Source organism: Pipistrellus kuhlii, unplaced genomic scaffold (assembly GCF_014108245.1).
Source record: "Pipistrellus kuhlii isolate mPipKuh1 unplaced genomic scaffold, mPipKuh1.p scaffold_m20_p_14, whole genome shotgun sequence".
Taxonomy (NCBI): domain Eukaryota; kingdom Metazoa; phylum Chordata; class Mammalia; order Chiroptera; family Vespertilionidae; genus Pipistrellus; species Pipistrellus kuhlii.
Window position 1 is genome coordinate 7,070,722 of NW_023425449.1, and position 23,200 is coordinate 7,093,921.

The 23,200-nt window shown below is 40.2% G+C and overlaps 1 protein-coding gene and 1 non-coding gene across 5 annotated transcripts; both read right to left on the reverse strand.

The window, feature by feature from the left end:
• Nucleotides 1-173: 173 nt before the first annotated feature.
• CFAP418 (cilia and flagella associated protein 418) lies at nt 174-21,293 on the reverse strand. Of its 4 annotated transcripts, none has more exons than XM_036436559.2 (7): nt 21,018-21,293; nt 18,606-18,693; nt 15,314-15,378; nt 14,710-14,775; nt 9,299-9,394; nt 5,754-5,889; nt 191-360 (listed from the first exon to the last, which is right to left on the reverse strand). In XM_036436559.2, exons 1-7 carry the CDS (start codon nt 21,173-21,175, stop codon nt 337-339), a joined length of 633 nt encoding a protein of 210 aa, XP_036292452.1. In that variant the 5' UTR covers nt 21,176-21,293; the 3' UTR covers nt 191-336. The 4 variants fall into 4 exon arrangements, with proteins under 4 accessions (XP_036292454.1, XP_036292452.1, XP_036292451.1 ...); XM_036436558.2 differs by having other exon boundaries at nt 5,747-5,889; XM_036436561.2 differs by lacking the exon at nt 5,754-5,889 and having other exon boundaries at nt 174-360.
• Nucleotides 21,294-21,690: 397 nt separating this feature from the next.
• On the reverse strand, nt 21,691-21,772 carry TRNAS-AGA. The gene has a single exon. It is a non-coding gene; the product is annotated as a tRNA-Ser (tRNA).
• Between the last annotated feature and the right edge of the window lie 1,428 nt (nt 21,773-23,200).

Sequence of the window (23,200 nt, forward strand, 5' to 3'; positions counted from 1 at the left end):
GATGGGCCGATTGGGGGCGGGGCTGGGGAGGGGCCTGCGGGCAGTTGGCTGACCACCTCCACCCCCTGGTCCAACTGCTGGTCGAGGGAACAATTTGCATAGTTAGCCTTTTATTATATAGGATATTTATTTATTGGAAATTAAAACTAAGAACATTAACTACTATTAAAAAAACAAACCCATGATGTGTTGTTGAATTTTTGTAAAAATATCTGTATTTCTCAAAGCAAATATAGCGGGAAGGGTGACTTTTGTTCCACATTTCTGCCAACCTCTTTAACCTCTGGCTTGATAGAAGACAGCTGGATTTGCACATCTGCTACTGCATTCACTCTCTTAAGACGCTGTTTTGGTTGAAGCCTAAGGAGAAAATTGGGCCTCTTGTGACTATTCTGCATGACCACCTCAAAACTTTCCAAGTGCCAGTTTCTTAAAAGTTAAGTGCAAGGGGGAAACAGAAATCACATCAATGACCTTCTAGTATTCTGCTACATTAAAATCCATTGGTCTATCTTGCCCTTTAAAGGAACAGTTTTGTGATATCATGCATTGGTCATTTGGTGATATTGGTTTGCTGAATTATACAGATCTCCCAAATATTGTCATGTTTCATGATAGAGTATCAAAGATTTCACTTGTTCATATCACCAACTAGTCTTAGAAAAGTCTTTGAGTATGAGGAAGATGTCACTGGTGAATACAACTTTTCTAAAATTCTAATTTTTGCTTGAGGACTCAAATCTTATCATTGCCAACAAATAATGTCAGTTATTTTCCTGGAGGTGACTCACTCAGTTCATTTTTGAGAAAATGTGGGACAAATATTCAATATTCTGAAGGACCACAGTTTATCTGCCAGTTTTCTCTTAAGCCAAAATGGATTCCATGAAGAGTTGTTCAACTCGCAAGTTCTTTCTGTGTGCTCCCCATACAGTCATAACAGAATATTAAAAAGATATGTTCTTGAATGCTGAGATTAAGAAAATTAATAATTTTTACTGCCTTTATCAAGGATATTTTTAAGTGAAATTGGCTTTTTCCACTGAAAGTGCCTGGTGCTACTGCTTTGGATCATGTTATGTAAGCTTTAATATCTTAACGTTACTAAAACAGGTTTGACCATATGGCCTCCCCGCTCCCCTCTCCCTCTCCCCCCCCCCCCCCCCCCCCCCCCCCCCGCCTCTGTCCTCCCCCCACCCCCCCCTCCCCGCCCCGCACAAGACTCCTGGGGATTCCCCTGAGAGTGGATAACACTCTGAGAAACACTGGTGGACAAGATATAGGCTTTGAAAAATGAGTCAAACTTAGATAGGATAAGATAAGAAAGAGAAGACATATCAACACAGTAAAACGTAAGGTGTATCTAAGGGACCGTGGGCAGGATATAGGTTTGGTTCGAAGAGAGAAAAAAAGCAGAGACAGATAAAGCTGAAAAGATACTGTGAAAGGTCAGGCATGCCTCCGTGATGAACAATTAGTTCTAAACCAGACAGGGAGAGGCCAGGGTGAGTGGATTTTGGGTTTGTTTTTGAAAGTTGTAGCTTCAACTTATATAAAGATAAAGCTGGCCACATTTACATTTACTAGTTATAAAATGAAAACAATAGCATAGCTGCTTATAAGGAATATTTAGGGAATGAAAAAATACACATGTTGTCATAATACTTAAGCTACACAAAGGTGGTCCCCATTTCATTTGGGCAAATGAAGCCAAAAAGTAACTTCCCAAGGGATGTGACTTTCAGCTCTGATTTTGTAACCCTTCATATTGCCACCCATTATCTCAAGGCATTTGGGGACAGTCTGAAAATAAATTTATCAACCACATGTATATCTATATCTACATATCCCCTGCAGTCTTTGAAAAGAGGGCACACAATGGGGTCATATACACAAATAAATGTTAACTCTAAAGAGACTGCATAGTTGGAATATTTTCTTCCCTTCAAGAACTATTTTTTTTGTAATTCTCATTTGAGGATATTTTTTCCCATTGATTTTTAGAGAGAGTGAAAAGGAGGAATGGATGGAGGAAGGGAGGGAGAAACATCAATGTGAGTGGGACACAGCTAGGGGATGAAACTTGCAAATCAGGTACATGTTCTTGACTGGGAATTGAACCTGAGATCCTTTGGTGAGCAGGCGGGCGGATGCTCTAACCACTTAGCCACACTGATCAGAGCTCAAGAACGAATTTAAATAATAATAGGTTAAGCTGATTAATAGGAGTAGTATGTTAGCTGATAGAGATTTTGTTAAGACATAACATCTGAGGAAAACCAACATTTGAAAGTGACTGCTAAGCTTCATTAGAGTACTGATTAGATACAAAGACCTTTTAGTTCTTTTTACTTTTTTAATTTCTATTATTATTTTTTAAGTATTTTTATTGATTTCAGAGAGGAAGGTAGAGGGAGAGAGAGAGAGAAACATCAATGATGAGAGAGATTCATTGATCGGCTGCCTCCTGCACACCCCCAACTGGGGATCAAGCCCACAACCTGGGCTTTGGCCCTTGACTGGAATTGAACCCAGGACCTTATGGTCCACAGGCCAACGCTCTATCCACTGAGCCGAACCAGCCAGGGCTAGTTCTTATTTTTAAATAACAGATCAGTAAATGAAGGAGGAAAAGCAATTCGAAATCATAGTCTGACGACATCTTCTTTCACTCAAGAAAAGAAGGATGCTACACCACCATCTCAACATGGCTTGTTCTTCCAGCACTTGGACCTGGCTCCTTTAAATACCCACATTTTGTGATACACGCTGGCACACACACCAACACATACACACACATTCCTCTACCCTCCCTGTCTCATGGTATGCTTCTCTTCCCCAATGTAAATAAGTAAATTATCTGTTCAATTCGATGGTTGGAAACTTTTTTGTTGACATTTTAAAAGAAATTGTCAAAATTATTTCAAATTAATCCCAATAAGGAAGTTTTACTACATAATAAAAATGTTATTAAATACAGAATAAATCTTTATTATTTATTCATTTCTTGGTAGGGTAGGGGCCAGAGAGTATAATACAGTTCAAATAAAGTAGCTACCTGGCTTGACAAAAAATAAATACTTGCTAAAGATAGAAAATTATGAGCATTGAAAACAAACGGGCAAAACATCTTTTAAATTTCATAGATTTTGCATTTTAAAACGAAGTTCATCAGAAACTATGCTTTTTGTTTACATTGATACTTAACTGCATTTTGGCTTAAATTATAACTGGTAATAATTTATCCCTTTGTATAAAAAATAACATTCTATATTTTAGATTAAAATTGTACAATATTAAAAAGCTTATAAAGTAAATTGCAAACAAAACGTGAAGTCATATCTGTTTCTGACATTGGGAGTTATTACAATTACTATGTTATAAAACGGCATACAACCTGGCCAGAGTGGCTCAGTTGACTGTCCTGTGCACCAAAAGTTGCTGGTTCAATTCCTGGTCAGGGCACAAACCTGCATTGCGGGTTTGATCCTCGGTTGGGCACCGATGGAAGGCAACAGATCAATGTTTCTCTCTCACATCAATGTTTCACCTTCTCCAAGCATGTCCTCGAGTGAGGAATAAATAAACAAAATGCCGAACATCGGTAACATATCCAAGTTATAGGACAGTTATGATGAAATAAAGTATATTTTAAAATTAATAATCTAGTAAATTGGTTCTCTTGCATACAAAGCCAACATCACCATATGACTAATGTGCCCAATTCCATGGGGTTCTGAATGTGTGAATCTTGTTGCTGTGCTATTTTTTTTTTTGAAATAGGTGACTTCAACCCAAATCTTTCTGTTTCTGGACACTACAAAGATAAAATTTAAGAGAGTAAAACATTTTTATTGAAAGATAAGATCTATAAGCATATTCATAATACAAAAGTGTGAGTTTCTGCCATCAGGAGATTTGATTGGTTGCAAACTGACTGAGTTTTACTCATGTGCTAATGTGTCATGGCTAGGAAAAGGCTTTTAATGACCAGAAGGCTTTCTTCTTTGCTTTAATAGGGTGGCTGGATTAAGCACAAGACTAAGATGATTATAACTTTGCTTCAATTACTCTTTTTCAGCATGTCTTGTGTCAACAATTGAACTATCTATTAGACACAGGCAGTAAAGAGGCTTTGGCAGGTTAGAAAGCTCTCAGAATCTCTTGATGGTGGCTGGGAGCTGGTAATTCTGAGGTAACTGATTTCCTAAATGTGCTGCTATTGTAGGTTCTCAAGTCTCAGTAATGTCAAGAAGGAGCCCAACAGGCTATGCTCAGTCTCTCTGTTCATACATAGTATGTCACTCTGATCCTACCAGAAATATCAACAGGCTGCCTGAGAAAATATCTTTCTTGCTGTGCATTTTACTTGATTATAGTGTTTTAGGAATTAAAAGCTAGAAAGTAATGAAAAAACCAACAATGACCTGTCCACATTTGGATTTTTTCTTGGAATTTTAGGTGCACCAATATCTTAAATACATATATATATATATATAATGGTTATTTGCTAAAATAAAAAACCAGTAACTTCTGATATATATACAAACAAAAGGAGGAGAAAGGAGCTAAAACCTGAAATACATACTTACCATTATTGTACATAATATCACTTTAAGTTGGTAAGATCAGATCATTTACAGTATACCTACACTCCTGAAAACCCTTCAGTTAGTCACTGCTTACATGGCTTCTGCCACATCTGAATTGTGATCCTTTGCAACAACAGCTCTGACTGGACGAGGGGATGTATATATTCCTCAATGCCCTCTCTCCACTGGCCGGCTTTATTCTATTTAAATGCTGTGAATGAGGAATGTTTACACCAAGTGTATTAGCAGTCAGTAATGCTGAAGTTACTGATAAATGGCTATAGAATGGTATAAGACTGCTTAATTAAACTTTTGTTAAATAGAAGAGAGGCTGGCAAGGAAGAATTGAAGAACTTGCTTCTTTGCTTACAAAATGAAATGCCCATTATATCAAAAAGGGATAATTCCAAAACGTTAAAGCACATTATCTTCTTAAGTCCATTTGTCTTCGAAAATTTGTATAGCCATTAAATGAAATTTATTGTCTTTTCCCAAAGGGCATAATACTGCTATGTACCTTTACTTAAATATTATGAGGATTAATGGAAACTGCTCTCATGGATAGATTTGTCTGAATGAGAAAAGTCTGTATTATTTATTTAATCCAATCCTCACCTGAGGGGATATATATATATATATATATATATATATATATATATATATTTATTTATTTATTTTAATATATATATTTTATTGATTTTTTTTTTTTTTTTAGAGAGAAAGGGAGAGAGTGACATAGAGAGCTAGAAACGTCGATGAGAGAGAAACATCGACCAGCTGCCTCTTGTATACCCCCTACTGGGGATGTGCCCGAAACCAATGAACATGCCCTTGACCAGAATCGAACCTGGGACCTTTCAGTCCACAGACCGACGCTCTACCGCTGAGCCAAACCGGTTTTCGGCCGAGGATATATTTTTTTAATTGGTTTTTAGAGAGAGGAAGGTGGGTGGGGAGAGAGAGAAAGAGACATCGAGGAGAGGAGAAACACTGATTGGATGCTTCCTGTACACAGTCCAACCTGGGACTGAACCCAGCCCACAACCTAGGTGCCCTGACTGGGAATCAAATCTGCAACCTTTTGGGTTATGGGATGATGTTCCAATCAACTGAGCCACCCGGCCAGGGCAAGAGTCTGCATTCTTAGTGTTTACCACAAACCCAACGCAGCTCATGGTCCGTCTGCAGGTCAGTCAGCTCCACCACAGTTCTCCAGCTGCACTGGCAGGCATACGCCCGCGCTCCTTTCTTCTTCACCAACTTTGTTTTTAATTTGTGGAATTCTGGCATGTTGTTCCTATTAGTGAAACATGAATGTTTTAGAACAGTGGCCTTTCCAGTGCTTAATGACTTTAAAAAAAAAAGAAAAAGCTAGTTGCTTTATTTCCCCATCTTTATTAACAACGGAACATTCAACAAACTTTGGTCCCCTTCACACAAACAACAGCACATATGCTTCCATGTTCTTCCTGATGGTATTTCCTAGCACTTTTCAATGGCATTTCTCTAGGCCTGTTTATTAAGGCTGTTTAGAACATAATGACCTAAAAGAAGCTGAAACATTATGATTTGTTTTATCAGAGATGACATGATATGAGAATACGGTGAATCACTTCTCTGACTCGTGGCTCAGAGTAAGTGAGAACAGAGTGAAAAGGTGGTGGTGCATCTCCTGCCGCAGATACTTGCTACATCAAATGCTAAAAGCCAACAACAACATGGCAAATGGAGGGAGGGGGTATAAGAGGCATAAAAGTAATATTCTTTTGATGAGTTAAGTACAGAAATTTTTAATTACTAGAGAAAAAGTGCCTGTTATGTCTATGTGTTGAACCTTTTGTTTTTAATGATATGCTATTCACTTATAGTGTCAGCAATAAAATAATACCTAACCTACATTAAGTGTCAGTGTTAAAATAATTAAATCAATTGGCGGGACCATCATGAAAATGATAACCATCTGATTGATGTAATTATAAAAAAAGACTAGAGAAGTTAATTTATGTTTAATTAATTGAAAGTAAATTATGATTTTTCAAGATAATCCATGTACTGAATCTATCTAATTATTCTATGGCAGAAGAAAAATAGGAACATTCAAAATAAAATTATAAATGAGAAGTAAAATGATGAAACACAGTATAAATATTACCAAAAAGAGATATAGTCCTATCTTTTTATGTCACTGCAGGAGAAGGCAGGCTACAAAGTGCCCTCTGGTGGCCGGTGGACACCACACTCAGTCCTGTTTTGTACAAAATCCAGGCACAATTTTGAAGGTTAGAACCTCACAAAACCTGAGAGATTTTCCAGGTCAACTGTCTGATTCAAGAAACTGAGACTTTGACCAGCTAAGTCTTAGCTAAGGTTATAGTGAGCCAGAGGAAGAAATGAATCGTCGTAAGTTTTATCAGAAAGAAAAAAAAAAGTCCACAAAACTCTATGTGTTTAATGAAAACTAAAAAGTTAAATGAAGAAAAAAAGTTTTTTTATCCAATATGCAATATAGTTTGACAAATTTAACATCTGATACCTGATTGAATTAAAAAAAAAGTTTTTAAAATTGATTTTTAGAGAGAGAGGGAAAGAGGGAGGAAGTGAGGGAGAGAGAGAGAAATATGTGAGAGAGAGACATCAATTGGTTGCCTACTGTACTAACCTGATTGCGGATCAAACCTACAACCTGAATATGTTCCCTGACCAAGAATCGAACCCGAGACCTCTAGGTGCACTGGATGATGCTCCAATACTGCGCCCCTCAGGCCAGAAAGGGACTGAATCCTTAGTTCGGGGTTTAGGAGAGCCAGAGCTCCGACTCCTGGGACAAAGGTAGTGGTTAGCAGCCGGGGGCCTCTGGCTGTGGCCACAGATCTGGGGGCTGCTGCTCACCTGGAATCTGATGTGGGGACAAATGATGTCAGAGGAAACAGAATCCAAAAGAGCCAACAAAAAGCCCTGCCTGGAGCCTTTCCCAGACGCCCGTTCTCGCTTTCCTGGTGTGAGCTGGGATGTTCCTGAGGATTCTCAGGGCTCTGAGCTCTCTCCAGAAGGGCTTCTGCTTTAATGCCCCAGACCTCACATTCCCCCACCCCCTGCCTCTGACAGTGATTGGCAGTGCCTGTGCCTGACCCTGTGTAAAAATAAAGCTTCTCTTTCTCATTAACAAAACAAACAAACCAGCAAGCAAAGCCAGGCTACCACAGATCTAGAGTCCTTAACTGAGACGCTGCAAGTTCAAGTACCAACTAAATGACCAAAAAGCTCACTTAATGCCTCTGCTCACCCGTTTTGGTATTACACGCATTCTATTATTCTGTACAAATGGCTGGTGCGTCTTGGTGCCATGTGGGAATTATTAATCACTCTGTAGATGAACCAGAAGGAGTACCTACAGAGGAGTTAGAAAAGTCAGAAAAGGCTAAGCAGACCTGAAGTGAAAAGTTAACTTTTCCAATAAGGGATTAAAGGTAGGCCAACCTGACCTGGGATTTTGGGAGGTCACTAGGCTTTATTGGGATTGAGGAATGTGAAACCTCTTAAATTATATATATATATTTCTGTATATTTGTACATTTCCACTTACTTTTGTGTGTGGAGAAGATGCAAAATTTTCATAAGATTTTAAAAAACAGTTCTTGATGTGAAAAAATTTAAAAATGATTCCATTAGAGGAGACTCCTAGGGATTTACATGAGAATGGATGTGGGGAGAGTCTGGAAAACTCCTTTTTCTTCTGCTACGGGAGAGTGCTACAAGTATTATGATTACTTGTATCCGAAGAGACAGTCTTTGTCTAGGCACAGGTTAGGGAAGCCAAAAATGAATGATATGTGCGCTATTAATTTTTAACTCTTAATTTTTATTTAAAAAAGTGACTGCATAGTTTATTTTTATAACTTATCTTAAAAACATTAGGTTGTCAGATATATAAATTGCAAAAGTATGCGTAAGCCTATTTAAACTGCCAGGAGAGAGGCAGACATGTATCAACCTGAGATTTAGATCAAATGGTAAGGTGTCCCAGGAGGTGGAGAGCTTGTACAAATTAATGGGGAAGGGGAGTACTGAGGAAGTTGATGAAGCTAAAATCTTGTGGAGGAGGAAGGAATACTGTGGAAAGACAAAGCTGGGTGATGGGTAGAGGCTAGATCCTGGAGGGTCTGGGGTGCCATACTAAGGAATTCAGACATGATTCTGTAAGAAGTAGTGTTCTGGGTAGGAGAATGGCACATTCTTAGTTATGTTTTAATTTTCAACAAGGAAAATGTGGTCTGAAAGCACATACTAAAGGGAGAAAAGTCAGTGAGAAGGCTATATCTATATTCTTTAATATATATATTTCAGAGAGGTAGAAATATCAATGATGAGAATCATTGATCGGCTATCTCTTGGGGATCAAGCCTGCAACCTGGGCATATCAAGTCTCTTCCCCCCCCCCCCAGGAATTAAACCGTGACCTCCTGGTTCTTAGGTTGATGCTCAAGCATTGAGCCACACCAGGTGGGCAATATCTAGATTCTTGTCCAGAAGCAACTTGTTTTACCTAAGCTGATAGCAGACAGATGGAAAAAAGGAGATGGGTGAGAAGAATATTGAAGAGGCAGAGGCCACACAATCTGGCCAAGTCCACAAGAGACATTACAGCAAAATAGAAATATAACGTTACACTTGGTACATTTTCACAGTGAAATTCTTTAGAAGCATACCTGAAAAACAGATAATCGCATGATTTGTCCCACATATAGTCGTCGTAGCTTACTACCCAGAAATCACACGCTGTACAACGCAGATGGTCACATGATCTGTTTAGAGAAAAATAACTATACATTAAAGATTATTGGTATGTTTAAATATAAAAATGTGGTGATTTATTCATAGGACATACCATATATTACAAAGTACTGAGTTAACAACAAAAAAGTAAAGATTAAACTGATTGTAAATTTTTATACTAAAGGAATAATTATATACCTAAAATTTCAGGTTCAATTTCTATGCGTACCTATTTTATTAAGATCTTATACACCGATATATTTATGCACATATGCATATTGTACAGATAGAAGAGAAGGGAATCAGATGTGTAGATCTTTTAGTTCAATGGTTTTCAAGTTGTGCCCGAGGGAAGTCTTCCCTTAACTTCTTTAAGTTGCTTCCTTTCCTAATAAAATTTTCAAGAATGCCTTATCACAGAACTTGCCACATTATATCAAAATGAATGTCTCCTCTTAAGCTACATAAGTGCTAGGACAATATCCTACTTCTTTCTGTTTCCTCAGTGGTTGACATTAATGCATTCATCCACTCATTAAAAAACAGACAAAACAGGCAAAAGTAGGTTTATAGTGAGAACACAAAACTGTTTACTTTTATATTATTATTTACTAAGAATTGTATTTATTATTTTTCACATAAACAATCGTAAACCTAATTTGCTCCATTCTGTATTTACTGAAAGCCTACTATGTGCTAGTAAGATTTTATCCTCTTAAGAGCATAGATTCTAATGAGAAAAGAAGTAAACAGCACTCATCACAACGTTAGAAGATAAAAAATGCTTCAAATGAAATAGAGCAGGAAGAAACATTGAGAGGACTGGAGGGAGTGGGTTGCAATTTTAAATAGAGTGGGCTGCAAAGGTGTAGCTGAGCCATTTCAATGGAAGTGGGGTTACGAGAAAGGAGGGGAAAAAAGCAAAGAAGCAGTGAAGAGCAAAGCGATGATGCAGGAAAGAGGGCAGAACTGCTAGAACTACGCTTAGTGGATATCTGAGGAATTCAAATGCCACACAATTCTTAAAACTCACACACTACATGTAACTTTAGGAATAAAATGATAATAAATGACAAAACTTAGGAATTGCTGCAAACAATTTGATTTGTATAATAATTGTGACTTACTTTAAAGAATATTGTTTGCAATATTTAAAAGCTAGAATCAATATATATATATATATATATATATACATTTGATCACCTACAAATTAAAAGGAAATAAGAGTTTTTAAGATGCCAAGAACAGGAGCATTTGACATCTGGCTTCCCAGGGATGTCATCAGTTAGGTTCAAATAAACGCTTAGAGAAATTTTCAAAAAACAAACAAACAAGCACACAAAAAACAAACCCAATACAAAACAAAGTGAAAAATAGTGGGAGAAAACATTTCCAGAACAAGGTCCAATACTTACTTATACTTTTCAGATACTATTCAGAGTGTTTACAAATGACAAAGACAAAGCTTAAAAATATATTCAGTCTCACTAATACAGGTATTGTAGAATGGTAGTTAAGAGCGTAGACTCTGAACACAAATTGCCCAGGTTCAACTACTGATTCTACTACTTTCCAGCTGTGCAACTACAGCCAAGTAACTTAACGTCTCTCTGTAACTGTTTCCCTGTATGTAAAATGGGGATACTAATATTTTTTATACATCTTTTAGAATTACAATGAGGACCTAATGAGTTAATATTGTTAAAGTGCTTATAACAGTGCCTGTTTGTTTAAAAGGTAAAAATCTAACAAATAATTAAAATTTAAAGAAACAACAAAATACATTTTCAACCAAGTTCCTCAGATATTTCTGGTGGGTAGGTGAACTTTGGGATTATTTTAAAGTTAAAATTATCCTTTTCTGTTGCACTAGCAATTCCATTTTGGGAAAGCTATTGCATATAAATAAAAGCATCAACATAAGCATATATCTCAAGAATTTGCACTATAGTATTGTAGAAGTGGCAAAAAACAAGATACCACTTGGATACCTACCTAAAAGGGAAAAACAATGAATAACATACAGTATAGTTATACTATGGAATATTAGCTGATAAGGAGAATTAATTTTTCCACTGACCTAGAAAGATGCTGAAAACAAGGTGCACAGTAACATATATAGCATGACCCTATTTTTGTAAAACAACAAAAAATCCCTATAAAGGTGCTTATAAGGTAAGAACATGGAAAAGAATGTAGAGAGTAATATACTATCAAGCTCACACTGGCTGTCTCAGGAATGGTGGGAATGGAAGAAGGAAGGAGATTATTCTTCCCTTTATACATTTTTCAAGTTTGTTTTTATAAGGATACAATCCTTCTGTAATTAAAAAATAATAAAGTAAAAGCCAAATATTTTTCACTTATTTTCCTTGAAATTCAAATATGGTAACTTCAAGATTGCAATTTTTTTTTTTTTGGCTTACAGATTCCTTTGAGAATAAATGCTTTCTATGTCTAAAATTATGTTTAATCATAACAGTAACTAAACACTCAAAATCTATACAAGTTTCATAAGTCCATATTTTCTTTTAAACTGTGAGCAATTTATGAAGTTGTACTTGTATATATGGAAATTCAACACAATTATATTCGTACACATTTGAACTTGGATTTTGAATGTACAAAGGAAATGCAAAATGGTTCCCAAAGCTGCCATAATGTGCTTTCTTATGCATATGTAGTTTATTACATGATTGCACAGAGTGTTAACTTTAATGCCTTAATACATATGTGCAATTTGGCTGAATTATTGCTGTTGTGGGAACTATAATTTTGAATTTCCTGACGTTTTGTCTGTGTAAAATCTCAACCATAATGTTACATACAGCTTTTTAATTTAATTTAAAATTTAGTAGTTTATTCAAATCTATTCACACTACCACAGTTTCCTACAAACACTGTCCTTTGAGAAAAATAAAACTCACTTGCAGCTCAGAAATCATTCTGCTGCTACGATTCACTTTGTTAGATCATAATTAGTACCAGTCTATGCAATAATTCGGCCTTGCAAGTAGTTTAAAAAATAATTAGGAGTAAAATTCGATTTGGCTTGAAAATAACGTCTTAGTCTTATCTATGCCTTATTAATGCCACCACACTTCCTGCTACTACTCTTTCTCCTTTACCCACCAACGGGGTAAAAACCAAATCTTTACACTCTGAAATCATTAAGTATTACTTCTAAACCAGAACCCTACCCAGAAATCAAACAAAACACATGGAGAACAGGCAGAATAGACTCAATTTCACTTATGCCCTGGACATGTAAATCAGTGCATATATTCAGGGCTTAAAAATATTTATTGTCCATATCTACGTATAACTACAGCATACCTAAAATAAAGGAGTGGCCCAACCGGTGTGGCTCAGTGGTGGAGTGTGAACCTATGCACCCAGGAGGTCACACTTCAATTCCCAGTCAGGGCACATGCCTGGGCTGCAGGCTCGATTCCGTGTGTGTGTGTGTGTGTGTGTGTGTGTGTGTGTAGGCAGCCAATCAATGTTTCTCTTCCATCACTGATGTTTCTATCTTCCCCCCTTTCCCTTCCTCTCTGAAATCTATAAAAATATATTTAAAAATAATGTAATGATTCCAATGAAAGATAAATCTTCACTTTTCTTTTTCTAAAATATGGAGGCAATTGAATATGAAGGTGTCATCAACAGTTTTGTCCCTTTGTCCAGCCAATCAATAGGATGTTCATTATTTTGAAGATGTTTATGATGGAAATTTTCCAAATACGGCCCAATATAATCTTCTGCCCAGACCCTGTGGTTTTCAGTAAAATCCTGTCAGATCTACACAGTAGTCTAGGGACTCTTGATATTTGGACAGATGGAAAAGAACAGCAGCTGCAGAAGCAAAATCAGCCACGGTTCTCCACCCTTACAAATATTACCTGGCCTTCCACAAACCAGGTTACTAGAAAGCATAATGGAGCAGGACTCAGTTACACAGTTGAGTCCTTGCTTTGAGATACTCTATGTGACCTTGGGCAGGGCACATTACTTGGCAGTCATTCCTAAGTGTTCTCTTAGCCATTAAATTCACCGAATTTTGTCCATTCTAGATTCTCAACAGCTCAAATGGCGACACCTTTTCCCCACAGCCACTGCCACCACTCAGCTCACAGCTACCATCATCATCTCTTTCCTGGACCACTGTACAATACTGCCTGCTGACTGGGCTCCCTGTCTTGTCTCTCACCTTCCAATCTATTTTCTATTCAGCAGCTAAAATAACTTTCTTTAGAAACACAAATATGATTAGGTGACTCCACCTGCTAAAAATCAACCAACCAACCAACCAACCAACCAACCACCACTTGCTCTCGCTGCATCTCTGACCAACTTTTTCTCAAATCTTCAGAGGACCACAGGACCGCCAACAAACCGAATCTCCCTCGACAACCTCTCATTCTTCCCCCCACTCCCTGCGCTGTGGCTCCCCAGCTGCTCTTTGCTCCTCCAACACTCTTCCCAGCTCAGGGGTCATCTAACAGGGCACCCCCTCTGGCCCCAACGGTCCCCTCTGTCTGCTTAACTTCTACTCCTTTTTCATATTCTAGGCTGATTCGATGTTACATGCTTAGGGAAGAATTTTCCAACCCTTCATACTAACTGGGGTGCCAATGATCTATGCTTACAGTATTCGGTACTTTCCCTTCACATTGCAGAGCATGTGAAGATTAAACAGCTATTTTTGGAGTCATTTGTGTAAGTCCCTCTCCTCATCTAGACAAAGCTCATTGCGTGCGGCTTCTCGCGTGTCTCACCACCTGGCTTCCTCTGCCCAGAAGGAAAACGCAAGGCAGATGCTCCCTCTCCCAGGTCCCGTGGGAGCCACGCGGGGACTGGCGTGACCCAGGCCCTTCACGTGGGGCGCAGAGAAAGTGTCACCACAATGAGCAGCAGAACCACCATCACAGCTTTCAACTGAGATCACCTCAAAATAAAAAGATTTCAGTAATGTGCTCTTGGATTGGCTAAGAGAATATACTTAAAAAAAAATATATATATATATATATATATTATTGATTTTTGTACAGAGAGGAAGGGAGAGAGAGAGAGAGTTAGAAACATCGATGAGAGAGAGCCATCGATCAGCTGCCTCTTGCACACCTCCTACTGGGGATATGCCCGCAACCAAGGCACATGCCCTTGACCAGAATTGAACCCGGGACCCTTCAGTCCCCAAGCCGACGCTCTATCCATTGAGCCAAACCGATCTTGGCAAGAATATACTTCTGATTATGAAACGGATCGATGCCAAGATGACTGTTTTAAAAACAGGGTAGCCGATTGGAAAACCTCGTAAGAAAGTATATTTCTGACATCCCACCTCTGTGAAGTAGCTGTTCCAATTCCGCACGGAGCAGCGCTTCCACCAAGGTACACGGGGCTGCAACTAGATCCGGTCAGCCAACGGGAGAGAAAGAAGATCGCCAGGAAGAAATAGGAGACGTTAGTGTGGCTTTGTGAACTCCACAGTCTCATAATCAAATTGTCTCCTTTCCGGAGCAAGCCGACCATTTTAAAGAAGAGGCATTTATCCCGGGATCGCTGCTTTACTGGATGTATCCTGCATGTGCAGGAACCCTCCAAGAGCTAGAATGAGTCACAGGAAAACGTGTTTGCCAAATAACGTGAGGGACAAAGTAAATACTGAAGACTATAGCAGAACATTAATTTCAAGAAACTGTTCACACTTTCTTCCCCCCCCCCCCACCTGGCAGAAAATTATTTACAATAGCAATAATCTCTCATTCACGAAGAGGTCATAGACCACGGGAACACTCAAGATATTGCTATTGGTCTTTCTCCTGAAAGCCAGCTGGGCCTTTGTGGTTCAATGTCACTGTTGTTTAAGACAATAAAGTCTATAGACTATGCTCATAGTGTCTGCTCACCAGTGTGTGTAACTCACCGAAGCAATCTCAGCTTACCTTTTACCGAGGCCTTGAATGGAAGCTCTGACAGACGTGTTACCTGAAGATTTAGATTTTAATTTCTGTTAAAAAAACAAAACAATGAAAGGCCAAGAGTAACTTAGATAATTGTAACGTGAAAACTAATATTCTTTATTTTGTAACAAGAATATTTTTTAAATGACTTAAAATAAAAAAATTTGCATCACTTTAAAGTTTCTGCAATAAAAATAATGATCAAAACCTTTTTTCTTAAAGGCAAAAGGGAAGTCGACCTCCCTGAGGAATTTGCAAATTACTCTGCTTTTAGTCTAGGAAATTGATATACTGCCATTATTAGCGTGCTAAGATTTAGAGTCACTTTATAATTCTTCAATTAATACTAGAGTTCAATGATTTAATATGAAGGACCTTCTATTTAAAACCTCATCCTGGAAAAATTCAATTGAGGAAAGAAAAACCCCCACACACCTCAGACTCATTTTTAAAGACTGTGAATAGTACTCACCTGAACTAAAAATAAACTAACTAAACTCCTGGGTAACTTCAGGAATATTAATTTTGATCAAGTGGAAAGGTATCAGCCAATAGGCATTTGAGGTGACTGTAGACCTACCTAGCCTCAACCATACAGTGGTGCCTATATGGTTACCTAACATCGTCGTCATTAGCGGGCATTTATTAAGTGTTAACTGGTGTATCGTACCAAACAACATAAACCCACATACTAAGACCACCGCCAAGGAGAGGAAGTGAGATGGAGAAAAGGCAATTTAAACCATGCAGCAACATGGCTTCATTTGACCTAGTAGGTGAGGAAATTTAATGGAGGCAAAAATATTTCATTTCACTATTTCTTTAACTCTTCTATTTGATGTTAAACAGAACTGGGAAAATTTGGGGCACATGTCTCAAAAATAATCATGTGCAGGAGTCTCCTGTTTCTCCAAATGTGTCATGTACAGTCCAGGTTCATGCTTGTGACCGGGAGCTGGCGAACTGTGATGTGCACTGTGGTTTCTGGGCTCTTCTGTGGGCCTGAGAGCAGTTCAGAACCAGCGGAACGGGCCAGCGGTGGGGGAGGGAGTGGTGCTCTCCGGAGCATGACCTGGCCTCTGGGACGAGGTGGGCATGGACGGGCCGTGCGGACACTTCCTTTCCTTATCCAGGCGGTGCTTTGCATAGACCTGATCCCTTGCAGGCTAGAAAACTGGATATAACCACTTAAAAAAGCAGCATGCAGAAGAACGTAAAAGTTTATTTCCTCGTGATTGTTAAGAGTTACTTTTATTGCAAATTTGTATACCTTTTTTTGTTAATCCTCACCCAAGGATAATTTTTCCATTGAGTTTTACAGTGGAAGGGAGGGAGAGAGGATGAACCATTGATGATAGAGACACATTGATCGGCTGCCTCCCAGATTCGCTCCAACTGGGATGGGGAATTGAGGTGACGCTCTTACCACTGAATCCACTGGCCAGGGTTCAGATTTGTATATCTTAAAGCCAAGCCGGAGACATAGTTCCTTCTGCTTTTCAAATTCTCTGAACGGAAGAAATAGTGCCTCACATACAGATATGCATCTGTAAGTGTTTAATTATTAATTGCTCAGGTGATCAATGAATCCCAACAAGAACATTATGTAGTTTACTTTTTCTACTACTAATTAAATCAGCATAGCTATTTGGCACTTACGATGCATTCTTGTTCACAGACTATGCAACACCATTGCTATTGGGTTGACATGTAGGCCATTAGCTTATTATTATAATGAGGCCATCAGCTTATTAATAACCTTGGATTAATTGAAAATGTTAAATTTAGAGAAATAAAGATAAGATCTATATTAGCCATTTTATTCCTTGTCTGGTTAACAAATACATAGTTGGCCCATGTCCATAGCCTCAATACCAGCACAGCCTAGTGATTTTCAGCCCACTGTCTTGCTTTAATCTTCCCTACCCTTAAAAAACTTTGGTATTATATTTATCTTTTTAGATTTTTTTCTTTGTGGTCCTTGTAGCTTAAGATTTTCATTTGGTCTCTTTATTTAAAATCTAACAAATATGCCCTAGCCGGCGTGGCTCAGTGGATAGAGTATTGGCCTGTGGACTGAATGGTCACAGGTTCGATTCTGGTCAGGGCATGTGCCTGGGTTGCTGGCTTGATCCCCACTGGGGGGTGTGCAGGAGGCAGCTGATCAATGACTCTCTCTCATCATTGATGTTTCTATCTCTCTCTCCCTTCCTCTCTGAAATCAATAAAAATATATTAAAAAAACCCCTAACATATATATTTTATAATGACCAACATGATAAAAATTAAAAGTATATAAATGCTCATACACTACTGGTAAGAAGAATATAACTGACACAGCACTTTGGAAAACACTTTGGCAATGGGTAAAAAAATTGAAAATGAGCACACCTCATAATCTAGCAATTCCTCTTCAAGGTTTATACATCCTAGAGAAACTCCTGTACGTAAAAGAATAATGCCAAGATATCTGAAGAGGCATTTTTTGTAAGAGCGACAACTGGGCATAATTTAAATGTCCATTACCAGGACAGTGGGTAAACTGTGGAAGAATTACTTAACAAGGTATTATTCAGCAATGAAAATGACTTTTGGTTAATACCTATGTAATAAAAGTATACAAGTATGGGCAGAAAGGTTGGTTACCTCTGGGTAGGAAGGCAGTAAGTAGGATTTGGAGTTTTTTAAACTATAGTTATAATTTTTATTTAAAAAATTAAAGCAAAGCAAATATGGCAAAACATTAATATATGTTCAGTGTGAACATATTTTATGTTCATTGACGGTTATGTTATTTTATAAGCTTTTCATAAAGCTAATGTAGATACACAGGCAATTAAGGGTAAATATTTAAAATATTAACAATTTACTCATGGGTTATGGGATAACAGCAATAGCATTGCATCTGAGATGCTAAGCACGTTCCTGTGTGAAAGCTGTTTGTTTTCAGCCTTTCAGAAAAGTGTTCTTATAGAATCTATATACAGGTAACCAACTTCAACTATGAGTTGCCTTTTATTCTGGCAGCTTTTCTAATTTCGCATTCTTGCTGAGAAACGAATAGAAAAAAAATGAATAGAAATGAATAGAAAAAAAAACACACTGAGGGTTTCTAATATTTTATTTCTTCTACAACTCTGTGGAATAATTTATTTAGATGATAGTATTTCTCAGAATGCAAAGAACTATAGATACTTGTGCATTCTGTAAGTTTTCAGACTATTTTAAATATCTTAAAAATGGAAATATTGCATATTTATAACACTTGACTTACAAAGGATTTTTTATCAAAGTTGGGATCTTCAAATATTTCATTAATAAGACTGTCAAGATCATCTTCTTTTTTAAATCTTTCTGTTGATCTGAAAAATAAAACAAAACAGCTGAAGCTTAAGAACATATAAATTCAGCCAGTAACAGAAGAGTTTTATTTAAAGTCTATTATTAGAGTTGATAACAGGGATAAATGCGACATTAATTTTTTTTCTCGATGGACACAACCTAAGTTTGTTGACAAAAATGTAAGCTGTCAGTTACAAATTTACATACTTAAGACATTTAAAGCTATATATTATATTCAAGAAAAAGCTGGGCGCATAAACATCGACTGCTTATTTAAAGAGCAGTTGTTTCTGGTATCCAGATGTACCATGGCCATTTATTATTTGCAGAGCTATCATTTAAAGAGACGATTTCAGTATTTTAACTCATAAGGAAAAGATACAGGCTGCTTCACTATACAATGGACAGGGAATCTCCTGTTAATAAATTCATAATATAAATCAGTTCCTAACTTTTCGATATCAATTTTGGCTCAGGAAGATTTTTTGAATGTTTGACATTATAGATCCGGTAGGGATTGCATTTGGTATTATGTTTAGGCCTTGGCTGCTGTTGCATAATTTACCTTTACAACTACATTGTCAAGTGAAAAGAAGTTTTAAGACATGAAAACTGTTCTGGTTTGCTACAGCTTTTGTAAATTACTGAAAGATCTGATGTAGTAAGGTGAGATGGGGTGCTGCTAGAAGCAATACGGATGGAGTGTAGTAGTCTAAAAGGACCTGTAGCCAAAACCAGTTTGGCTCAGTGGATAGAGTGTCAGCCTGCAGACTGAAAGGTCCCAGGTTCGATTCCAGTCAAGGGCAGGCACCTTGGTTGCAGGCACATCTCTGATGGGGGTTGTGCAGGAGGCAGCTGATCGATGTTTCTGGCTCTAGAATCTATCCCTCTCCCTTCCTCTTTGTAAAAAAAAACAACAAACCAATAAAATATATATTTAAAAAAATGCTTATAAAAAAAATAAAAATAAAAGGACTTGGGTTTAGAGAGCACCCACCTTAGCAGCCCTTTCCATTTTTAAGCAGCCTGATGCCAAGACAGCCTACGCACTCTGCACCTAGTTCTCCTACAACAAACAGGCACTGGAAGGCTCTTTGATATATTCTCTCCATTCCCTGAAGGAACGAATAAAAAGAATGAAAGAAATCGCAAGTTGATCCTGCCGGGGGGACAGGGAAGGCAGAGGTGCTGGGAATGAGCACAAAAGGATCTCCTGCGTGTGTGTGATCGATGTGCCAATGAATGGGCGATACCTGCAGAGGCATCCAATCAGACGAACGTCAGCCCATTCAACGTGGTCCATTTTGCTGGCACTACACTTATTATTATTTTTTAGAATGCTGCTTAGTACTCAACTGCTTTTTAGAACTTCACGTTTCGGAACTTTGGAACCTTTTCAATGCATGTGTCTTCTGAGGGTGGATTTTTGTAAACAGATGTACGTCATTATTGTAAGGTGACCAGACACCCCGATGTTGAACAATGTGTCCCCGCGGCGTCTTAAAAAAGTCCTGATTTTCTTTGTTACTAGAAATCGGGGCTGTCCCGCCTGGTCACCTTACAGTAGAGGCCAGGCTGGCAAATTCGCTGACCGCGAAGGGGGGGACATACTCGCGGGAGTCAGGCACGTGCACAGCAAAGCAACCAGTGAAGGGGGGCGCCTTCGAGGGGTTACCGCTGCGGCTCCCTCGGAAGGGCAATCTCCTTCAGACACAACATTTGTGTGTGTGTGTTTGTTTTTTTTTGGTTGAGGTCGGGGCAGGAGACGAAGAAGGAAGTCCTCCTTTTAGGCCCACCCAGAAGGACAAGACTGGCCAATTCGAACGGTATAAGTGTTTCGGATCAAAAGCCAAACGGCTTGAGATCTTTCCCCCAAATTCTCCGAGCCAAATAAACACACACACAAGAAATCAGCTCGAAACTACAGAACGGAATGATTTTTCTTTTTTTCCCCTTTTTCTTTTGGCAACAATTGTTGCAAGGATGACTCTGCCTGGGGAATGGGGTCAAGAGGCAACAGGCTGACGTTCTGTTGGCGGGCGCCTCATCGGGGGTCACCGGGGGTCATCGCGGGTCACCGGGGGCCCAGAGCGGCCCCCCCTCTCCCCGCCGCCGTTAGGACCCGCGGCCTCGGGTCCGGGTGGGCCGGGCCGGGCCTGGGCGGAGTCAGGCCGGGCGCGCGGGGCCCGGAACCTCCCGCACACGGAGCGGGGGAGTGCGCGGCCCCAGGGGTGGGCGCTGAGAACCGGGGCCCGGACCGGGGGACGAGCGGGGTCCCAGGGAGGCTTCGGGGCTCGGAGCAGGCTTCCCCAGAAGCGCCCACCCGTCTGCTCCCCCCGGTAACCTGAGCTTCTCTTCCGCCTCCGCTCGGCTGCGGTCGTGGCCGAGGCCGCCGCCGCCGCCGCCGCCTCCGGGCCGCTCCGCCAGGCGCGGTCTCAGCGGGTCGGGTCGGCAGAACTTGGACTCCACCTCGTCCAAGAGCTCGTCCAGGTCCTTCGCCATCTTGAAACAAGGCTGTGTCTCCCTCCGCTCACCTCGGGGCCATCAGCCCCCACGGTTTCCAGGGGCAACGCGAGAACGCGAGAACGCGAGAACGCGCCGCGCGCACGCGCACGCGCCCCTCCGCTCCCGCTCCCCCCCCCCCCCCCCGCGCATGCGCGCGCGGTCCCCTGGCGGCGCCGGCGGGGCGCGGACCTGAGCTCCGTGTCCGCGCGCTGGTTCCCGTGGACGGAGGTCCGGGCGCCGCCTTCCTGCGCGACCTCGCGGCGCGTCGCTGTCGCTCGTTCCAGGTTGTGTCTGGCGCGTTTCGGGCCTGTCTCCCCCTCCTGGGTCCAGAGTGTCACTACACACACACACACACCGGCTCCCGAGCTCCTTCCTCCGCGCGCTTCCGGGCTTCCCCCTGGGGTCCCTGTGGTACTCCAAGCCGATCTTCCAGCCCTTGACCTAACTGCGGGGAAAATGGGGAAACTCTCCGAGAGGAAAACAAGCAATATTGTCAGCAAAAGTTCGGTTCCCGTAGTCGGCAGGATTCGAACCTGCGCGGGGAGACCCCAATGGATTTCTAGTCCATCGCCTTAACCACTCGGCCACGACTACCTCTGTTAATTTCAGCAGCGAAATCTATATGGAACCTATGCACGTGTCTGCCGCAGGGACGTTTGGATCACGGAAGAAGAACATGGTTAAAGAGGATGTTTGAGTGTCCCGGCTCTGATCATGTTAGCGTTTTGAAGGGACGCTTGGAGCATCTCCCCTCCAAACGTCTCCCTTCCTTCCATCAGAGAAACGGAGTCCATCTGTAAAGTCAGAGTTAGCAAACAGGAGAGAGGGAGGAGATCCCAGCACTGCTGTCCACTTTGCTTGCACAGCGATGGAGCCATTTCCAGGAGGAAATCCGGAACGTTGGGGTGGCTGACCGACCCTGGAGCTTCCCTTGCATGGCTCCCAGCTTCACCCCCCAACCTCGCTCTTAAACAAACAGCTCCCACAATTCTGTTTTCATCCACTAGGGTATTAAAATGCTATTTCCCCACCGATATAAATTCGTTATGTCCCACGAAAGTAGTTCCGTGAAAGCCCTGCTTTGAAAAGAGTAATGGGTGATAGCAAATGTAAGGTATTGGCACTTAATGGTATTCCTACGGTAAATACAGCACAAATGTGACCTGAACTTTAAATATTTCTGGGGTAGCAGAGAGACTGGCATCCTTGGAAACCGAGATAGTTTGATCCAGATGATTTAGTAGCGTCATTTATTGCGTTTGTTGTTTGTGGAAAACAACTTTAATGACCCTGAACAGCAACTGGCAGCAGTGTGCTGGAGCGCAAGGCACCTGCTTCTTAGAACCCACTGTTACACTTCCCCCACATTTGGGTGCCAGTTGTTGATGCAAACATTATTAACATTAAATTATATAAGCATAATAAAATTAACTATGAAAACAAAAATATTACCCCAACATCACTTTGGTCTAGTTACTTGATTGCATTTACTATAACTTATGCTGAGGTCATTTACATCTATTGTATCTGAAATACTGTGCATTGGTTTGCTGTTGTGAATCTCTTCTTAAGTTTCCATTCAGTGGTGTACTTGGGTAACTTGAAATCAGCCTTCATGGGTGCAGTGGTCGGCAAACTCATTAGTCAACAGAGCGGCAAACCGTGGCTCGAGAGCCGCAGTTTGCCGACTACTGCTCTAAGGAACTCGAAAATACAACAAAATATGGCTTTTTCTTCCTAAAAGCTGATGGTGAAACATTTACCGGCTTGCCATGTATGTTACCATCGACCACCCTGGAGGCAAAATTCCCAGGAGGCAAAACTCTCTTTACATGCAGGGTGCTCTGATTATTCTCCCGGCAGCTTTGTTTGAGTGACTAGCGTCCTGGGATATTGTATGATTGCTCACTCAATTTTTCAAAGTTGTTTTTTCCACTCTCCCCCCCCCCCCCAAGTTGCCTTGCCATGTGATTGTATTTGGAATTGTCCCCCAGCAGAAAGACAGGAATAAGCCACTTGATA